We start from the raw sequence: 23,004 nt of genomic DNA, 5'->3' as shown, positions 1-23,004 counted from the left end.
TTCCCTGCCCCGAGCCTCTCCCAGCCTCGGCCGAGCGCGGAGGCGGCGGCTGGGGAAGGGGCCTAGCCAGGAGCCAGGCCCGGCGTCCCGCTCCTCTGGGCTCCGCGGCCGAAGGAAAGAGGCAAGGATTAAGCGGGGAGAGGTCCCGGCCGCAGCTCGGCGGCACCCCGAAAACGGTCCGGGGCCTCGGCGGTGCCCGCGAGCCGTTCCCCCTGCGGCGGGGCGCCCAGCGGCCTTACCTGGGGCGAGGGAGGGAGGCGAGGTCTAGGGCGTCCGCTCGCGCCCGCCGCAGAACCCCTCTGCTGCACTCAGCCCAGGCTTCCAAAGGAGGCGCGACCCTGGCTCGGCCGCCGCTTCCCCCTCGGGGTCTTGGCCACCGCCTCCGCCGCCTCCGGGGCTGTTTACACCGTTGGGCCCCGCACGCCGCCGCCGCTGCCGCCTTCTCTCCACCCTAGCGCCGTTGCCGATTCGGCCGCCGCCACCTCCTCCGCCGCAGCCTCGTCTCTCTGGAGCATCTTCCAGCCACCGAACCCTGAGAAACAGAGACTCCAGCCGCGCCGGCAGGAAACTCCCCCGCAACTGCTAGGGGGACGAAGCGGTCAGAACACCGGCGGCTTTTCCGCCATCGAGCAGCAGCCACTCCGCTCCTTCTGCCTATGCAGACTCTTAACCCATAATTGCTTTACTCTTTACCTCTATTTCTGGGTTCTTAAATTAACTGTTACATCAGTGTTCTTCATTACTCAAATTATTTTTTCTTAGGAACTTTTCCTGGAAGTAAGTTCATGCTATTTTTGACAAGCAAACATATGACTTCTGAAAGAATTCTTACAGAAATGGGTTTATATCCCAAATGCACCACCAAAAATCTTTGTGACCTTGCATAAACGTCCCTTACCATTTCAGGTGCTATCTTTGCTTGACTCCAAAGTGAACTGATTAAAACTATGAGCATCTAGCTGTTATGTACTTTTGTCTCAGTTTGGTCAATGAAACTCTCAAAAATCCATCAGATTTTCATTATTTTTATCATTAGCCTGTTTGTATAAAATAAGTTACCATTTATGGAGCCAGTGTTCTCCTTTATTCCGGCATCCAATCATTGTAAATATTTCTCATGGACACATTCTTAGAAGGCCTATGAATAACCTGGCCTCTTACTGATTCTCCCTTTTGGAGTCTTCCTAGCCACACTTCCCCAATAACTTTCAGAGAGAGTTTTCCCCCTTTCCGGGTCTTCTTTTTGACTTCTATACGCCACAGAACTTTGAAAAGTCATCACACCAATACTAATATTACCACATACCCTCCAAAAAGCTCCAAGCTGTTTATGCCTATTCATTAAGTTAATACTTTATCAAAACTTGTCCAATTGAGTAGTTTTAGCACAGATATTTTACACATTTTAGCACAGACATGCTCTGTTTAAGGCTGACAGATCCATTAGGAATTAACTTTCTGGTACATTTTGCCTCTGACATTTTCCTCACAACTGCGTTTCCTCATAACTGAGCCATCAGTTATCTCTTGCCTATAGAAAGGCAGATAAGAGAAAAGAAAGCTAAGTGAGAAAAGATATGTAAATGGACTAGCACAATATTGGACACATAATAAGTATTCAATAAATGATAGCAAGTATTCTTACCCTTATCCTCACATTAGTTGATATGTATTAAAAACTGATTACTGGACTCAACTCTTACTTCCATTTCTCATTAGATCCTCACAGAAACCTTGGAGGAAGCGAGGTTTTATCCCCATTTTACAGGTTGGGAGACTGCAGCCTAGAGGGCTTAAGTACCTTAACTGAAGTCATATAGTCAAGAAATAAGCCTATATTTGTCACAATCACTTGCCCATGCTTTGACGTGACACCACCACCCATCATTTACCCAGCTTCACCAAGGTACTACTAAATTTTTTACTCTTATTCTCCTCTCTTTGCTTCATACTACCATTGCCACCAACCCAGTCAAATTCACTTTTAATTTTCCAATGTTAGTGAAGGGAGTAGAAGGTGGAAATTGAGGTTAAAGGAGGAAACTTTAATGTTATTCAAGGATGACTTCATCTTAACTTCCAGCCTTCGTCTACCCATTCTCTGCTCCAGTCACACGCAGAGTATTTGCTATCTCTTCCGTAAGTCTTGACTTTTCTTGTCTTTATGCCACTCTTCTTTTCTCCATTTGCAATGAATCTCCCTTTCCCTTGGTTCTTCACCATTTCTTACTCCATACTCTCCATTAAAATTCAAATCTACCTTTAAAGCCCAACTCATATACCAGTTCTGTCCTGCAGTCTCCTGGATCTGCCAAGTCAGAACTAACCACTTGCTCCTCCGTGCTCCTGCAATGGCAATGATGTTAGAAGGGCGAGTGATTTTACAGCTCGCTCACCACCTGCGGGAAATATGTCCTATTTGCCCTTCCACATCCTTTCTCCACCCAACTCTATATGGATGGCTTGCATGGCCTATCTTAGTAAGTGTCCTTGCTCTGGCTTCTGTTTGGCTCACCAATGAAGAGTACCAATAGAAGATTGTAGGGAACGAAGGAGGGGAGTGAAGTTAGGGTATTAATTCTTGCCAAATTGTTGGGAGTTGGCTGCATCCCCCAGCTAACATATAGTGCTTCTCTGTGGGGCGTCACAGCATCTTTGGGGAGGACTCGCTCTCCAGCAAGCCTTCCTTTCTCTTTCATCTCCTATAAAGTAGCCACACTTTTACTGAACCCAGGGCACTACACTATCTCTTGATTCTCTACATTGGGCTCCATTTATCCTTATTGATGTACCCCTGATTTCCTGCTGAGACCCTGTCTGATGAACTTCGTAATATGCTCTTCTAAGCTGTTAATTTTACAAACCACATTATTACACTTATTAGAAGAATGTCTTCAGGATGTGTCAGTAAGCTCTGATTGGTGATAATGGTAAACAGCTAGAATTTATGGAACATAAAGCATGCTTTGGTTACTCTCTTGAGTACACCGTGTGCATTATTCTAATTAATTTAAATCACTATTAGCTAAGCAAGGCACACAGATGCTAAGAGGTTCCCAGAAGTAACTTGCTCATGGTCACTCCAGTGTCTCAGTAGTGTTTAGGACTCAGATCTGTCCAAAGCCTAAACCTTAAGTTCTAGGTCTAAGCAGTGGGTCTCAAACTTGAGTATGCATCAGCATCACCAAGAGACCTTGCTGAAACAGGTAGTGGGCCCCACCCCCAGAGTGTCCGAGTCTGTAGGTCTGGAGCAGGGCCCAAGACTTTCACTTCTAAAAATTCCTACGTGCAGCTGATGTGCTGGTCTGGGTTACCAGACTTTGAGAACCACTAGTCCAGGCATTTTAGGTCCAGAATTTCAGGTGTTAGAATAATTTTCTGGTGATAAATGTCGAAAAAAAAAAGCACTGCATTTTCCTGTTTGTAAGGAGGTAATAAATTCAATCTTAAAGAGTCAATAATGGGGCTAAGTATTTAAGAAAGAAGAGTTATTCTCCAGGAAGATGGGAGGAGATGGACATTCTAAGGACAGGAATGCCCTTTCAGGAAACTTGCAAAGGGAACAGAAAAATAACATAGTAAGATTCTGCTATCCAGTGTTCACAGAACATGAGTGGGATACTCTTGACTGTAAAATGGGAAGCCAACTTTTGCTCACCATATACATACCTTACTCAGTACAAATGTTTATTAAGAATCTCCAAAAGCTAGACACTAGGCATCAGGGCTACACTGATAGAGCAGATAAAGTGCCTGGCCTCAGGGAGCTTGTGCTTCAGATGATGTACATCAGCTAGATAGACTGAATGATGGATACTATATTGGGTTCACACTTCGTCTCAAGAAAAAAATATATCCATAGACGTGATCCAGGAGTCAAATGGCAAAAGACCTAGCCTCAAAGTGAGTGTTAATTTCATTAAATGGTAGGTAAAAATTATTTTATATGCCGAGATAGGCTCTGCTTAAAAGACACACTATTCCTCCAAACGTATTATACAAGGCAGCTTGTGAACCTGTGACTTTTTCTAGGAGAAATGTTGCCTTCTTTCCCAAGAAGGGAGTGGTAGGGGTCGGGGTGGAAATAGTTTCATCATCAGAGGCACAGTCTCACTACTACTGCTCAGCTCCAATTCGCAACCTTCTGAATGGTTTCCAGACTAAGTCATTTAGCAAAGTGATGAAGAAAAAATGGCCCATTAATCTTATGATGCGTGTTATAACTTAACTCTGGGTTTAGCATAGGAAAAATATTATTTGCATTGATTAGAAATATGCTTTATGGCTGCATATATTATTCACTCTGAACATTCTAAAATTATTAGCTGGGTTGACATGATGAACTGCACAGGAGTACTTCTAGATGACATCTCAATGTCATCTGTTACTCACATCATATAGGTCTAGGAATCAATATGTATTTTACTCAATATGAGATCTTATTCCAAACACCAAAATATGCCTGTTTTTATTCGATGGTCATCATCATGAAACTACCAGCTAAACATCATTTAGAAAATTCAAAGCAAGTAAATTACTGTATTAACTGTCCAACTATGATTATGACTTTCCTCCACTTAGAGCTGAACCTAATATAATGATCTGGTCAGTCTGACTAGGAGGATTTATTCATTAATTTACTCAAATGTTCTGAGGTATATTTTGAAGGACTTAAATTATGGTCTGCTTTGTAGGATCCAACAGTAAGGGTGCAGGTTTATCTCTTACAAGCTCTGTGACCTTGCCCAAGTGACTTAGCATCTCTGAGCCTCACTTTCCTAATCTGTAAAATGGAAACAATAATAGAACCCAAGTTGTAAAGCTGAAGGAAAAAAAAGTAATATGGTAATGTGTTTTGGCACAAAAGAGCAGTTACGCTGATGGTCATTATTTGTGAATACTGTTGCTAAGATTATTGAAAACCTGTTGTGTGTTAGGTGCTGTTCAAGGACTAGAATTTTAAGACTGTTCTTCACCTTTATCCCAGTTTTACCTGCAAAGTTCTGCCATGCACTGGAAAAACATACTGGTATTTCTAGGGAAGGGGACCGCTCAGGTGACATTTTTGTTTCACCAGGTATATAAAGTATACAAAGGTTATAGTGTATCTTTTAAGTCCTTTGGACGTCTAGTTACCTTTCACTAGAATGATTCTAGTAGATCCTGATAGATACCTGAGACAAGGTCAGGTCAGTGATGTTGGTACCTTTTCTGGCTTAAGAGCATAGGGCAGAAACACAGGAAGAGAGGTCTTCCTTTTCCACTCCTGTTACTAAGAACCCTCTCGAATAATGACAATCTGAAACAGATCACTACATCGTTGCATGTTGTAGAATCAAAGCAGTGTACAAAGCAAAGAGCACTGGCCTCCATTATACTTGCATTTCACTCGAGATTCACTTTTCTAGACCGTGGAGAAAGCAGATGTTCCAACACTTTCCAGGTACTGGAATATTACAAGCTGGCAATCTCCACCACTGCATGTTTGATCACACTATTCCCTGCAAATGGAATGCTGTTCCATCAAGGTCAGATTGACCAGTGCAAATACCCGATTTTATCGTACGGTCAGAACCAAATTAACTTACTGAAATTCTGCCCAGCTCAGGGTCTACCTTCTCTGTGAAACCTCCTGTGAGATCCCAAGTTACAAACAACTCTATCTTCTTCAGAAGACATTGTATACTATATAAATAGTAATTTACATATAAATATATGTATATGTGTGTGTATTTCTTTGTTACATTAAGTTATAACTCCTGTGGTTTCTCTTCTTAACTAAACTGGACCCCCTTATCATCACAGTGGCCATGTACATCATTGTATCCTCCAAAAAATCCAGATAATAATATCATGGATTCAGTATATAGTTGTTTAATAGAAAACAATTAACTAACCACTGCAGAATACTAGTGTCTCTCAAGGTGTGTTCAGTGGATCATAAATCCTATGAGACAGTCCATGAAGGAAAAGATTTCAAATAAATTTGGGATCTGTTGTCCACTACATCTCCTTATCAGAGACTCATAATTCACAAGACTCGTAAAAAGCTCTGTAGCAAAGAAACTGTTGACTTAGTTTGACCCAGTATTTCTCTTACAAGAGTATCAGTTCTGGAGGTCAAGGACATTTTCCACCTCTAATACAACATCTCTACTGCCTAGTAGAGTGCCTGGCACTTAGTAGACACCTAATAAATATGTGAATAAGTTTCAACATACATTCCCCTTTTAAGCTATAGAAGAAAAACACAGTATATAGAAGATTTTGATTTACTTGGGGAGAATAATAATATGAATAGATAAATTTACACAAATCATTTTGAAGTATATATATTTGATAATACTTTTTTCCACAAATCTACACAATTGCACATTTAGTGGTGATAGTAAACGAACTACATTTGCTTCTGAAAACTTGCTAAGAAGGATGGCTACTAAAAACTACAACTTGAACCCAAAACAATTGATTTAGTTCATTGGTCCCCACTCCTTAGCAGTTTTAATATAGAAGAAAATAGACGCATATATTTCTTTTCTGCCATAATATGACATCATATAAGGAATGTGATTTTATTAGCTAGAAATAAGATTTGCTTTTGTTATTTTAGTACATTTGATCACATAAGAATAATTCTAGATTTTTTCCCCTCCTGTGACTCTCATAGCATCCCCATCTAAAATAGACTTTGGAGATTTAGATCAAATGTCATATCAATTGTCCTAGACTGCTTACTATGTGCTTTCACTATAGATTTTAATGTCAATAGAGAAAGGAGAAGGAAAAGTCAGAGGGAAATGAAACAGGTGTATGCAACACCCCTCTCTACTACCGACATTTCTCAGAATTCTGGGGGAAGTTGCATCTATAAGTGGAAAGTTTTTCACCATGGAACTCACGGTGGTTGAACTTCTCATGAAGAATTTTTTTTTCACTACTGAAGAAAAATATGTTTGATTTTACCATAACTGAAAAGTTCTCCTGTTTCTACTTCTGAGGTTTGCCCTCAAGACTACTGTTGACCTAATGGAAGGGACTCCTATGCATGGAGGAAAAAGTGCACCATTTGAAGGAAAAGCTAAAGGAGTGGTATTCAGGTAGCTCCTCATTCCACCAATGAAAACATACACATAGGTTTTCCACTTTACACCTCATTTTCCACCTTATTTTCATGATTTTGAAATGAATATGTAGGGTCTGATGAGTTTGTCAATAGTCTATAATTATTAGTGTTATTAAAATAGAATACAAATGATAAGCCATATGTAAAAATGCTGTGTGAATAAACTGCTATACCCCAAATAATACAAATGAGTGAATGGCAGTAAATGCTAAGAGGGATTAACAACATAAAGGATATTAAAAAAATGATGACCGTATTTCATATTTATGTGTCTTTTTCTCTCTCACTCTTTTTTTTTTTTTTGCGGTCCGCGGGCCTCTCACTGTTGTGGTCTCTCCCGTTGCGGAGCACAGGCTCCGGACGCGCAAGCTCAGTGGCCATGGCTCACGGGCCCAGCCGCTCTGCGGCATGTGGGATCTTCCCGGACCGGGGCACGAACCCGCGTCCCCTGCATCGGCAGGCAGAGCACTCAACCACTGCGCCACCAGGGAAGCCCTTCTCTCTCACTCTTACTCAACTCCTAAATAACTAAGAGAATATGCTCACAAATGGTAAGCATGTTTTGGATGTTCGATGTGTGTTTGTGGGAAAGAACAAAAAAAACCTGCCTCAATTAGGTCAAATATCATACAAGAGATGAATGAGATTAGAGATGGGATTGGGATTTGTGTTAGTTACTCAATAGCTAACCAATCACAGATATGACAGTGTAGTGCAATATGCAAATATACTTTTAAACAACTTCTCTTAAGTTATCTACTGTCTGTAAAGACAATCACACTCAACTGCTCTGCACTTAACCCCAGAGCTTCTGAGTTAGAATCTGTTAGAAATAGGTACACGTTTCATTGCTTTGGCAACATTTACATGGCTCTGCATCAGGCAATACAACTGCTAAGATCACACGCTGGGAATTCAGGAAAGGCTAGTGTCCAGTTCTGGTCGTTCTACCACCCAACTGTGATCTAGGGTAAATTCCTGATGGAAAAAAAAAGAAAAAGAAAAACCCTGGAGATGCTGAAACAGTATTTCCTACTTCACAGGGTCGTCATGGGGATAAAAGGTCATTAGGATAAAGTGCCTCTCACCCAGGAAACACTGATAAATGCTACTGATGCTACCATCATCATCATCATCATGACTGATCAAGAACATATTGCCACATGGAAATTCAACATTCCCTGGGCCATTCACAACTTTCCTTTAAAGGACTCATATTCTATGTGGGGTCTTAACACCTTCAAATAACAGAAAATACAAGTCTTTACGCCTTTTTTTCTGTAGCTCATTTTGGCATCTTTCACCTCTGTCCACTTAAGTGTTGGTTTAGCATATTCTTGTCACACAAAGAAGCTACTTCCCAAAGAGAGGAACAATGTGTCAAGTGACAAAGACATTGAGTGAAGTCTTTCACATCCTAGATTGTCCACGGTACAGCTCAGCTGGTCTCTGGGTTGGAAGGCCTGGGTCTACTTTGCTCGTCTGTTACAGGGGAAGGGACATGGTCCTTAGCATGTGGTCTGTGAAACAGAGGCAGCTGCGGGTAGAATTATAACACAAGCAGAACTGGCTTCAATTCTTGCTTCTTAGGTCTTTTTCTTCTTGTTCAGCTGTTCAAGGAACTTGCCTGCCCTCTGTCCCTGCCAGGACGATGTTACATCTGCCTGGATAAGTAGGTCACCATTGTATATCAGGAAAGGTCTTATTTGTAATCATCAGGAACCAGATACGGCTAATTTGAGCAGAAAAGGAAACTTTTGGAAGTTTATGGTTAGGTCTCAGTAACTAGAAGCAGACTAAACAACCGAAAGCCAAGGCTATGCTATTGCAATTATAGGGTCAGGCCAAAGTGATGTTATAAGTCCTAGCTGGCCTTGCTACCAAGCAGGAACAGGAAACAGGAGGTTGACCCAGCACTGCTGGCCTTGCTTCTTTACATCATTTATTTGTAATTCAAAATCCAAGAGAGGGGTGCAGTTGGCCAACCTGAGGTCGCCCGACTGTTTTCCATCTGTAAGGGAGACTGAGCATGTGAGTAAACAGTGTATCTGACATGTTCAGCTTGTATAACGAGAGGAAGGCTCTGTTTCACACCAAGACCCACAAAGTGGAAAATTCCCCAAAGAGAAAGGAATTTCAGATCAGATGCTTGGAAAGTTAAAAACAACAACAACAAACAAATGCAGATGTGGAATTAAAGACACGGAGTCATTAAGAACCTATATGTGGAGTGATTCAGACCTGAGTTCACATCTGGAGCAAGCTACTCAATCTTGCTGAGCTTCAATTTTCTTTAAAGGAAACAACGTGGAAGATGATATCCACATGTAACCTGTGGTACACATGAAGGAGGGTAGTACAGTATATGATGCCTGGCACATCCTATGCATTTTCTAAAACTACTAGTAGTACTATTATTATTGTTACTTATTATACAATTTATTGTAGAAATTAACAGGGAGAGTATTAATAAATGTTAATACAGTGCTAAGTGTCACATTTATGATCTCAACTAATTATTTGTTGATTCAACAAACATTCCACATATCAGAAAATAACCTGTTAGTGTGTATATATATATATATATATATTTTTTTTTTTTTACAGAAGAAAGGAAACCCTGAGGCTTAGAAAGTGTAAACAATGTACCAAAAGTCACTCATTTAAGAGGTAATGGAATATTATTCAGCCTTAAAAAAAATGAAGGAGATCCTTTCATTTGTGACAATATAGATGAAACAGGAGTGCATTATGCTGATGAAATAAGTCAGACAGGATAAATACGAATGATATCATTTATATAGGGAATCTAAAAAGAAAAAAAGCCACACTCATAGAAACAGAGTAGAAAACTGGTTGCCAGGGGCTGGGGTGTGGGTGGGGAAAAGGGGGAAGACTGGTAAAAGGGTACAAACTTTCAGCTGCAGGATGAATAAGGTCTGAGGATCTACTGTATAACATAGTTACTACAGTCAATAATACTGTATTGTATAACTAACATTTTCTGAGAGAATAGAACTTAAGTGTTCTCACCAAAAAAAGAAAAAAAGGAAAAAGGTGTCATGAGCTGTTAGATGTATTAATTAACGTGATGGGAAGGATCCTTTTACAACAGATATGTATATCAAATCATCATGATATACTCTTTGACTATCTTACAATTTTGTCAATTATACCTCAATAAAACAGAAAAAAAAGAGGTAATAAAGATGAGACTCCAATCCAGGATTATCCAGCTCAAAAAACTACACTCTTAACCATTACAATATAGTATCCATCCATATGTTGTAACTGTAAAATGCTTAACACAAAGGAAACGTTAAATAAATGGTATTTATTCTAACTCTCATGCTTACTAGATATTAGTTATGTGGTATGCTTTACATCTAACTACAAGGGTATAAGGTGCGAATTCTTGCTACAGAACATAAAAGCCCCTGTGGTACCCTGTAGGATAAACACAGTACCTGTAAATCTCTCATCTCTCAACCCAGAGTCTCCTCAAGTTGGAGGTCTTTACCCCCTTTATAATGTGGGAATAATGCCTTTCCCACATTTGCACTGGGCATGAAAATCCATACTTCCAGGTGTATACTGAACCTCCACTTAGCTCCTCGTCACCTTGGAATCACCAGACCAAAGATCATTTATTCCATTAATATAAATGATGTAGGGATAGAAGTACAGAATATACAGAGAGTGTTGGAGGGATCCAAACAACAAGTCCTCCACTCTCAAAACAAATTTTAGAGTTCCAAAAGTAAAGAGCAATGTTTGGAAATAAAACTAAAAATGAAACTAACATCTACAATTAGCCAAGTATTTGTTATGGGCCAGGCTACTTACTAGGCACTTGATAAACATTACAGCTCATCTTCCTGCAGTCCTTCAAAGTATATAATATTGTTTCTATTTCATAGAGAAGAAAATTGTATCTAAGCAGGTTAGTGATTAGCCCAAGACCACAGGGCTAGGCTGTAAGAAAAGAAGGCCAAGTTTCAGTGGTCAAAATGGTGATGGATGTTATAACTAGAAGATAACGGCTAATCAAATAAAAATATTCAGAACGGTCCTAATGTATTATTAGGATTTCTTTAGAATAACTTGGGTGCCTTAGTGAATACAGTAGTGGTAGGCACTACAGTCTCTTTAATTTGCTAATCATACAAATCTACTTTAACATTCTTGGTGACAAGGAGCTAACTACCGATAAGACAGCTTCTTCAGTTTTGGCGCTACTCCAGGGTGAAATGCCGGAACGTCTTACTGCCTGCAATGTTACCTAGTTCTACCAGGGGGAATAAAGCAGAACAAGTAGCCACTGTTCTTGACAAATGGATACAGTTTCAGTTTTTCAAAATATGAGTGTCAGATTCATTCATTGTATCAGATAGATCTGTCAAATGGCTTTGCCCATTTACTAATGGATGGCACACTGCAGACACACGTTGGGTCAAAGGACTCAATGTCACCTCATTGATACTGTCATCAATATAATTTGTATTGGCATTTTGTCTCACCCTGACTTTAAGGACTATGTGAGGAGATCCAAGTCTCCAGACCATGGACTGATCACCTCTGCTTGACACAGTATTCTCTGCTCATTTCCAGAGGGGACCAAGGATGAGCTCTTGTACTTCTGAGTCTATTCACCCTACCTGGCAACACATACTACCTGGGCTGATTGGATCAAGCAGGAGCCCCAGAGTTTAAATTTCCAGCTGCATTGGAGGAAACAGAGGCTATGCCCCAATCCCATAACCCCTCACTTCTTACTGCTAGCCTATCCTAGGCTGTTCTTGCTGATAGGAGTACTTCATGCTAAAAATTAATTTTGCTTACCTGATGGCAGTCACACAACCTCAAATGCCATTTTTATAAATAAGGCAACCACCAATGGAGTGTGATTTAGGGTTTTTTCTTCTGTAGACCCTGCCTACCCTATAAAATCTCCCATTACTGCATCATGGAGACTATAATCCCTTTCCGAGGGAATAGATTCTTTCCAACCATAAGATGAAATAAGAACTTACATTTCTGTACTGTCCAAAAGGAAATAAATTGATTACAAAATGCAGGAGAATGACTGATTTTCCACATTTGTTGTGTTCATTAAAGGGTTTTTGAATAGACTTGACAGTATTAAAGAAGTTCAACACACACAAAATAAAAATTAATAAATGAAGAGAAAAAATTGCATTTACAACAAACAAAATAAACACATTGATATATAAAAGGCTGTTATACATCGATGAAAAATGGATGTCATAAAGTCACAAACTAAAAAGTATGAACAGCCAATAAAGATATGAAAATATGTTCAACCTTGCTATTATTAATCAAAGAAATACAAATAAAATAATTCAGGTGTCATATTTTACTGACTAGAATGACAAAGTTTTAAAAAACTTGATAATACCGGTATTGATATTGATAATACTGGTACTGATGAGTGTGTGTAAGAAACCACACTGGATGTTAAATTCTTGGTAGAAATAAAAAGCACGGTAACCTTTCTGGAAGACAATATGTCAGTATGTACCAGAACTGACAACCAGCCATTCAAGTTCTAGAAGTCCATTCTAAGGAAATAAACAAATGCTCAAAGACATGAACAAGGATGCTTGTCTCATTGCTTAGCAAAGCAAAACAGGAATAATCTAAATGTTGAACAGTAGGACTGGTTAAATAAATAATAGAATGCTGTTCAACCATTAAAAATGATGCTGCAGATTTTTATTAGGTGATGAGTAATCATACTTATATTACTAAATAAAAATGTTATAGAACTGTTTTGTAGTTTGATATAATAATTAAAGGTATTTTACACTTGCATTGTATTTATATGCACCCCGTCACAAAAAAGTTTCCAAAGATACCCTCAAAAATGTTACAGAGATGATTTATCAGAAATGGGATTTTGAGTTATTCTTCCTTTTTTCTTTAAATCCTTTCAATTTTGGAGTTTCTGCAATGAGCCTGTATTATTTTTACAATTAAAAATATTTAAATTTACAACAAAAGGATCTAAATTCCTCCACTTTTCCATTTATTTTCCACCCTGACTCAGGGCATTTGTGTAATAAAAAAAAATCAGCTTATTTTCTCTTTTGTATCAATCTAAATTTACTTTTCATAAGTTAACTATTTTAGTCTGGCAAAAGTTTCACACAGGAAAATTGTTAAGGTCTGAGTATTCTATTACCTTTAAAAGCACTGGAAACTTTGAAATTCTTTCTTTCAGAATTTTCATATAATACTGAAAGGCGGGGGGGAGGTAGCAAAATGAAGGGAAATAGATAGTAGTAGTCAACTTCAATTAAGAAAAAGCAACAAGAGGCAGTTTGTACTCTTTTGATACGGCAGAAGCCCCATGTGTCAACTCATGCTAAAAAATGTATATATACACACACATATATATGTTTGTGTGTATTATATGTATATGTGACACACACACATAATTAATCCACAGTCTTAGGCTAATCACTCATTGTGGCAGAAACAACGAGCTGTTGACTACACTTTAATTAGCTCCTCCAGCCTGTAGAGGCATCACTAGGACCAAGATAGGAACAACATTCTCCATCTCTGCTTGCATCTGGGTATGGTTCTATCCCAAAGAACGTGACCAGAGGTGACCTGAAGAGTTTATGTCTGAAGGATAACGAGTTGATAATTGTAGCTCGCAGCTTCCTCTCTCCTTTCCTTTTTAGGACAAACGTAGAGCCACTTGATGAAGGTGGTGGGTCCCTGAATAACTGAGCAGAAAACTGACCCTCAGACCACCAAAGCCCATACTACACTCCTGAGTGAGTGAGAAATGAACTGTCCATGTGTTGCTCCACTGAGGTTTAAGGTTTATTATTTAGTGTTTAACTAACGCATTTTTTCTTTAAACCTCAGTTGCCTTCTCTGTAAAATAAAGTCTTTGAAAAGGATCCACTGGAAGTTTTTTCCATTGCTTATGTTTTTATCTTAGTTTTTAATTCTCAGAAACATTGCGCGCATTTTACCTTTTAAGTTAGTAAGTCTACTTTTTTTCCCACAAAGACGGGTTCTTCAAGTGATGGAGAAGTCATAGCAGACTGTTGCTTCAGTTTAAGATACGCATTCACATATGAGATGAGAAGGGTGAGGACCCAGAGAAACGCCTTTGACAGAGGGGAGTGAGAGCATACTGAAGAATGTTTAGTAATAAAGAATTCAGATGGGAGAAACGGATGGGTTACATCTAACAGATTTGCTCAAAGGAATTCTGGAAAGGCATATATGTGAAAATGTATAGCAAAGACATGAAATGCCTTTTGGTCCCTAAATGGATTTCATTTCAAAGACGTGCATATTGCAAATACATGTACCATAACACTTCTCTGTCCACTTCTAGAATTTTCTAAAGCCTGACAGAACATCTGCAGAGAGAGGATGTCATTCCAAGATGATCGACTGCGAGTTACTAAATTAAGATAAAAATGTCCTTAACCTTGAACAGTTTTTAAAGAGATTTTAGAAGAAAGGAGCCCTCCAGGGGGTTGTATAACTATATAATTGTACCCTTTCTAAAAGGCTATTTACAGATACATAATGTTTCCCCTCCATTCTTTAAAGTAAAATATAGGATAAAAAAAAAATAGTTTGGGGATAATATTTGTTTGGGACAGCAGGCACTGCTAATCAGTACCACTCTCTCCTTATTCCTTACTATCAGAGCCCTGGTTTAGGAGACCCCATTATCCTTAAGGCTAAGGTGGCCAGTTTAAAATCCGAGCTGATGAGATCTAAGTGCAAGTCTGCTGACCATCTGTGGTAAAAAATTTGCTCTCTGAGTTAGACACTGCCTTTTTTTTCTTACTTAATTTCTTTTTTTTTTTCCTTTTCTTTCTTCCTGCCCAAATTGTTGGAACACTATTGGAGATTCTGGGGTCACTTTGAAGCTATGTGGACGTGCTAGAGATGTGGAAGCTGGAAGAGCGAAGCAACCCAGTCCCCTGGTGATGCCCTTCAGCAGCTGGACTAACGCTAGAGGGACTATCTCCAAACTTCCTGCTACCCGTGGAAAGTAAGGTAAATCACTCATTCACTTTCTGTTACCTACTAACTGATCCAGAACTCTAACCTCAGGGTTCTAGAACCCTTCTCAGTATCCCATAGTCATACTCATGTTCCGGACTCCTGATCATCAGACTTGCTTATAGCAGATGTATGGGGAGGGTGGGCTCTTCTTGAAGCCCTCATACTTCCTCCCCTACCCCCACCACACACAAATAATGATCTTTATGTCCACTCATCCTTCTATCTACACTCAGAGGCCAGGGCCCCCAGGAAGGCTTCACTGACAACCCTTTACTCCTCTCTACATGCAGAAAGGGTAGAGGTGTGGGCTCTGGAATCAGACTTCCTAGACCTGAATTCTTAATCTGTTACTTACCAGTTTAGGACATGGGCAAAGTGGTTACCTTCTCTGGACACCCCTGTAAAAGAGGAACACTAAGTAGCACCTATGTACCTTACTGAAAGGATTAAATGAGCAAATGCAGGTAAAGTTCTTGTAATTTTTTCTTGGGTCAATCAATTCTAGCTGCTATTGTTACCTTTGACTAATTTAGGGCAGAGTCCCTTTGCCCTCCTTTGGTTCTCTGGGCCCGTCTCATTCACAACACACACAACCGCATACTGCAGAGTTTTGAAAGGTGGTTCTCAAAATGTGGTCCCTGGGCCAGCAATATCAGCCACACCTGGGAACTGGTTAGAACCCTGGCACTGGAGCCCAGCAATCTGTGTTTTAACAATATTCTCAGGCAAATCTGATGCACACTAAAGGTTGACGACAACTGAGAACATCTGTCTCAGACTCTCCTGGAGGCATTCACCAAAAATAGTGTTACAGGACCTTACACCTGACCAGCTGGAGAAGGGGTCTAGTAATTGCCCTGGTTATCATGCTTGTCATGATTTTTCGGCACATAAATGTTTGAGAATCACTGCCATTTTGAATGTGTGTTTCACTTGTCTGTTTTTCCAGTGGACTTTACTTCCTTACAAGGAAGGTTTGTGAAGATTTGTTGCTGTTGTTTGCATTATTAGTTTTATTATGCTAATTCTAGAATCTCTGGTGCATAGTGCAATCTCAGGCAGGAAGTAGTGGCTCATTAAAACAGGTATCCCAAAAGTCTTAGTAGAACTTCAAGATTAATTCCTTCAGGAAGAGGTAAAATTGTCATTAGATGCAGATGATATGATACTATATATAGAAAACCCTAAAGACTCTACATGAAAACTACTACAACTGATAAACGAATTCAGCAAGGTAGCAGAATACAAGATTAACATACAGAAATTGGTTGCATTTCTTTATACCAACAATGAAATATCAGAAAGGGAATGTAAAAAAACAATGCCTTTTAAAATCACAACCCCAAAAATAAAATACTTAGGAATAAACCTCACCAAGAAGGCAAAAGACTTATACGCTGAGAACTGTAAGACATTAATAAAGGAAAGTGAAGATGATTCAAAGAAATGGAAAGACATCTCATGTTCTTGGGTTGGAGGAATTAACATTGTTAAAATGCTCATACTACCCAAAGCAATCTACAGATTTAATGCGATCCCTATCAAATTATCCATGACATTTTTCACGCAATTAGAACAAATAATCCTAAAATTCATACAGAACCATAAAAGACCCAGAATTGCCAAAGCAATCCTGAAGAAAAAGAACAACGTTGGAGGCATAGCCACCCCAGACTCAGACAGTACTCCAAAGTCACATAATCAAAACAGCATGGTATTGGCACAAAAACAGACATATGGATCAATGGAACAGAACACAGAGCCCAGAAATAAACCCACACACCTCAGTTAATCTTTGACAATTAATCTTTGACAAAGGAGGCAAGAATATATAATGGGAAAGAGACAGGCTCTTCCGCAAGTGGTGTTGGTAAAGTTGGACAGCCTTATATAAACCAGTGAAGTTAGAACACATCCTTTCACCATACACAAAAATAAACTCAAAATGTCTTAAAGACTTAAACATAAGACATGACACCATAAAACGTCTAGAAGAGAACAGAGGCAAAATATTCTCTGACATAAATCATACCAATGTTTTCTTAGGTCAGTCTCTCAAGACAATAGAAATAAAAATGAAAATAAACAAAGGGAACCGAATCAAACTTACAAGCTTTTGCACAGCAAAAGAAACCATAAACAAAATGAAAAGACAACCTACAGAATGGGAGAAAATATTTGCAAATGATGCGACCAGCAAGGGCTTAATTTCCAAAATATACAAACAGCTCATACAACTTGATGACAATAAAAGCAAACAACCCAATCAAAAAAAAATAGGCAGAAGACTTAAAGAGACATTTCTCCAAAGAAGAAATACAGATGGCCAATAGGCACATGAAAAGATGCTCAACACTGCCAATTATTAAAGAAATGTAAATCAAAACTACCATGAGGTACCACCTCACACCAGTCAGAATGGCCATCATTAAAAAGTCTACAAATAACATATGCTGGAGAGGGTGTGGAGAAAAGGGAACCCTCCTACAACACTGTTGGTGGGAATGTAAGTTGGTGCAGCCACTGTGGAAAACAGTATGGAGGTTCCTCAGAAAACTAAAAATAGACCTACCATATGATCCAGCAATCCCACTCCTGGGCGTATATCCAGACCAAACTATAATTCAAAAAGACACATTCACCCTGATCTTCACAGCAGCAATATTCACAATAGCCAAGACATGGAAACAACCTAAATGTCCATCAACAGATGAATGGATAAAGACGAGGTGGTACATATATACAATGAAATACTACTCAGCCATAAAAAAGAATGAAATAATGCCATTTGCAGCAGCAACATGGATGCAACTAGAGATTATCATACTAAGCAAAGTAAGTCAGAAAGAGAAAGACAAATACCATGATACCACTTATATGTGGAATCTAAAATATGACACAAATGAACCTATCTATGAAACAGAAACAGAATCAGAGACATAGAGAATAGACTGGTGGCTGCCAAGGGGGAAGCAGGTGGGAGAGGGATGAACTGGGAGTTTGGGATTAGCAGATGCAAACTGGTATATATAGATTGGCTAAACAACAAGGTCCTACTATATAGCACAGGGAACTACATTCAATATCCTGTGATAAACCATAATGGAAAAGAATATGAAAAAGAATGTATATACATATGTATAACAGAGTCACTTTGCTGTACAGCAGTAATTAACACAACGCTGTAAACCAAGTATACTTCAATAAAAAATAAGTTAATTAAATTTTTAAAGAGATTACTTCCTTCAGAAGAACAAGTACTACACATTCACAAAAAAAGTACCCTTTGAAAGTTTAAATTTTTGAATTTCTTTGCCACTTCCTTAGTTTTGATCATCTTGGACAATATATTTTTAATATTGACTTTTAAAAAGAATTGTGTTTCAGTGTTTGCTATCCCTTAGAGAGACAGAAACAGATAAGTACAACTAAATACTTATTTTTCAAAAGTCTCAAAAGTATAAGGGAAATGAAAGTAATTATATCTTCAAATGATTTTGGGGTATGTTTCTAATCTCATACTTCTGATGCGATTAAAGATTAAAACTGTATTAAGACATTTGAGACATGCCGCATTGGTATTAAATGAATTTAATTTTGTGTAAAGTGGTAGAAATATTTTCTTCAGCAAACATACCTGCAGATATAAAATCACAACCATAAATCTACAAAAAAGCAAGCTATTGAATGAAATCTGATTGGTTATTTCCCTGCAGTATGGATCTGCTAATAATTTAATTTACTACTTGCTAACAGAAGCCAAAATTTAAATATACATATATATGTGTGTGTGTGTATATATATATCTTCAATTTTAAATCATTCATATATATGAACAAGGATACATACACATATATAACAATTGTTTATATATATATACACACACAATTTAAATTAAAGAAAGTACATCCGGTGGCCTATTTTTTCCCCCCGATTTCTAAAGAACACCATATTCTATTCTAGGCAGTGGAATGTCAATCCACCTTAAGGGTTGTTCAATGAGCATATCTGAGAAACCACTGGTTTAGCCAATGATGTACTTATTGAGGGAGGCCCTAGTGCCACTGTCAAGAGCTTATCCACAGGAGAGATAAGAAGGTACTTGTTTGGTTTGTGAAAAGAAGGAGTAGTGAGGAATGGCAGGTAGCTGCAGGTTGATGACACGTGATGTCCATATATATGTAGAACCAACACACCCATAATTGCACCCATTTTCCATACCCAAATCCAAATCCTTTATATCATTAATCCCAGGCAAAAATGGTAAGATTCATGTGTGTTACTATCCCACGGCTTCAGGATGCCTATAAACTCATATGAGTATGTCTTAGTTTTATCAGTGGAGGACAAACCAGGCTTCTATCACCAAGCCCCATTCCATAACAGGCAAACCAGTCCAAGACTTCTCTGAGTGTTGCAGGAGAGTCTATGGAAGGGGCGCTCACTCCACTGTGATGCCTAAAATGCCTTTGCACAGAGCAAACATTCAATACATGCTGAGTGAATGAATGAGTGAGCTGGTGTCATAAAACAGGCTTATTTCAGGGAAATTCCATTCAACAGGCTGGCATTCCTTCCTACCCATCTTAACTGTTAAGCTTGCCATCAGACAAAAATTTAATTATAAAACGTTAGAGCTGAGGAAATTTTAGAAACTATCTACTCTCCAGAGGTATACAACTTTAATTTAGTGGTAAAAATCACTAGGAGTGATTTAGGAGTCTATCAGACCTGAGTCCAAATTCCACATCTACCATATTTTCGTGAGCAAATAACTACTTCTGAGGCTCTGTTCCATGTATGCATTATGGGATATCATAATAATACATACATTAATTGTATGACTATCAGGGGATGAAATGACACAATCCATTTGCCATGGTCGGCTAAGTAATTTGCACCAAGTAAGCACTCAAGACATTAGCCAATATTAATAGCGGAGAGATGAAAACAAAACTCTGGGACTGATGCCTACCCTAGTGGCCCCAGTGGTCATAATGACTTTCTTCCATTCAGCCTGCTCTCTTCTCACTACGACTAAGGAAGAGAAGATGAACACATTAGGAATAACAATTTGAAAATGGTTTTATACTCCCTGAATGAATGGAATTATAATAAAATGATTCATGAGTTCTGCAGAAATATGATGAGACTTTAGATCTTTATGTTAGTTCTCTACAAAACCAATTTATGGCCCTAAGATGTACCTTCCCACCCAGCCCCATCCTTACCAGGATCAAATATCATTGTAAATGGAAAAGTCAACAACACATAATCAACAAGCTAAGTTACAAGCCAGTGAAGTCTCGGAGGTTTGATAGAGAAAATTCAGATTTATCATTATATGTAAAAATAAGATGATATGAAGAACTCAATCTAAAAAGTATTACCTGGAGATCTATAATCTCTACAATAGTGCTATAAAAAGTAAAGAGCTAGAAATCTATTTAGATGGTTTTCCTTATAAGAAAGCACTTTCTGTATAACTTTTAATGTACTATTGATGAGAACAATTCAACAAAATTCAAATAAATACCTGCAGATGTCCTACAAGAAGAAAAGAACAGAGTTAGATGTGACAGGGGATAACTGGACTTCAGGATGAGTAAGACCCTATACTTGACCTCAATAAATTAACGTGAAATACAGTGGATGAGCCATGCACAGAATGTCAGAATTCTAAAAGGCCAAGCTAAGTACCAAAAGGAACATGTGGGAACTCTTAAGAAGGAAATAAAATATTGGTTAGTTGATTCCGAAAAGGCAGAAGGGAGTAGGTTCCCTTTGGCTGCTCTTTGAAGAGATCACTTCCTTTCCCCCCTAGTCCTGAGGCTAGGGTGGCATGGGCAATAGAGGAATGTGGGGACTGAGAATCATTTCTACTCTCACCAGAGTGGCTGGAAGCAGATTTTCTTACCAGGATGTAGTAGTATGCTAATATTTAAGGGTTCTTGAGGTCAGAGAGAAGGGTTTGAATACTCCGGCTCCATCTCTTGCTGTGGGTCAAGTTTCTTACCTTTCCAACACCTTGGCGTCTTTATCTGAAAATTGGGGATGATGATAATGTCTCCCACCTGAGTGTGAGAACTATATGCTATAGTGCATACGCAGGGCTAAATTTGGTGCCTGGCAAACAGAAAGTGCTCAGTACGGCAGGCCAGTGTAGTGACAATAAGGCAAAGATGATGGGGGTAGTGCCGGTGTTGCTTCTGCCCCCAGAACAGGCTCTGACTGGGAGAGAGTTAAAGCACCTTTGGGTTCATGGGGGTTTATATATAAGCAACGGTTGATCAATGTGAGCTGGTTGTCCAAATGATTATGTGCAATCTAAGAAAAAAATGGGCCTCGGATCTGCTCAGCTACTTAATAATATTAGCAGCGGTAGTAGTCAAAGAAGCTAAATTTTATTAAGTGTTTATATGCCAAACAACGTGCTGAACGTTTTAAAAGGATTTACTCACTTATTACAACGAGGCTATACGCTAGGTCCTGATAATGTTATTCGTCTCTTTCAGATGTTGACTGAGCCTCAGACGGGTTACAAAAGCACCTAAGATCCCGTTGTCAGTACATGACGGAAATGAGTTCAAATCCAGCCTGTCTGACTTGTTCTTAATCACTAAGGTATGAAATTAAGCATGTTGCCCTTTGCCTGATTCTCCTTCTGAGGGCTGAATATTTCACTTAGCTCTCTGAGTGCAGAAGAGAGAAAATTCTCTCTCCTTGACCCAACTTGGCATCAATATCCAACTCCCCTTCTCAAAATGGGTTGCTTCAATGAGCAGCAATGAATGCCGGGTCGTGGACCAGTCACCTTGATGACTAAGAGTCAGACACTAGGGAAAGAAAATGCTCTGTGACAAACCTACCCTTGTAGGTTTGTCACAAGACAGAAATGGGGGGACAGGGCAGAAGATAATGGAATAAGGCATAGGAAAAATAGCACCTGGCATCGTGATAGTAATAATAATAATAGTAGTAGTAGTAGTAATAGTAATAATAATAGACTTTACTATGCTCTAGGCATTGTATTAAGTGCTTGGTGTAAGTGACTTCATTTTAACATTGAAAACAAGTCTATGGGGATGAAATATTATTAACATCATTTTATAGGCAGGAGTATTGAGGTTCAGGTAATCAGGTAAATTGCCCAAGCTCATATGGTTAGCAAGTGGAAAGCAGAGATTTGAACCAGCACCTACACTCCTAACCATTATGCTATAACCATTATGCTGAAGACATAAGAATTCCAATGGTCTTTCCCCATAACCCACTCCTGCACTCCAGACTTAAATAGTCCAAGATCAAGAGAGAGCAAGCTTGGAGTTGCCACTCTTCAGTGAGTGTCAATCATTTCAAAACAGTGTATTTGCTAACAAGATGCAGGTCCTGTGATAATCTTCTCAACCAGGTATCAAGAAACAGGAAGCAAAGATTCAAGTAACAGTACGTTCCTACTTACGAGGAAGGTGGGACAGCATAGTTGACACTGGGCTTAACTGTTCTGGAAAACGTGGTCCCAGTAGGCATACACGCTGGTACATTTTCCCCACCTACCAAATACAAAAGAAGTATTTCATTTCCATGTTGCTCTTCAAAGTTCCACCTCATTCGTGCCTGTCATTCATCCTCTGGCCTCTTCCTGTCTCCATTTCTGTACAGAAAGGTGCTGAGTCTCTGCTCTCGGATACGAAAAGGGTGTGTTAGGAGAGGGAGCCATGGTACCTCAATGTCTTTTTTTTTTTCATCTTAATTCTATTATGCCAACTCCACTGAACTTAATTAGAGTGAATACAGAATTACACAATTAC

The 23,004-nt window shown here is 39.1% G+C and overlaps 1 protein-coding gene across 47 annotated transcripts in view; it reads right to left on the bottom strand.

Moving 5' to 3' along the window:
* The window catches only part of LOC137201792 (uncharacterized), a 164,738-nt gene extending 141,773 nt beyond the window's left edge, over positions 1-22,965 (bottom strand). For 11 of the 47 annotated variants that reach the window (XR_010932342.1, XR_010932339.1, XR_010932340.1 and 8 more), the window contains exon 1: positions 22,656-22,935. Coding sequence is in view for 23 of the 47 variants with exons in the window: in XM_067696146.1 (XP_067552247.1) it covers positions 22,656-22,804 (149 nt within the window). In the remaining 24 variants the exon portion in view is untranslated. Of the gene's footprint in view, positions 1-239; positions 9,135-15,548; positions 15,592-20,168; positions 20,231-22,655 lie in introns of all 47 variants that reach the window. The other 36 variants (XR_010932345.1, XR_010932346.1, XM_067696155.1 and 33 more) reach the window with 19 other exon arrangements.
* Between the last annotated feature and the right edge of the window lie 39 nt (positions 22,966-23,004).

The sequence above is a fragment of the Pseudorca crassidens genome, chromosome 11 (assembly GCF_039906515.1).
Source record: "Pseudorca crassidens isolate mPseCra1 chromosome 11, mPseCra1.hap1, whole genome shotgun sequence".
Lineage (NCBI taxonomy): Eukaryota > Metazoa > Chordata > Mammalia > Artiodactyla > Delphinidae > Pseudorca > Pseudorca crassidens.
Note: the sequence above shows the minus strand (reverse complement) of the source record. Positions and strands in the feature narration are given on the sequence as shown.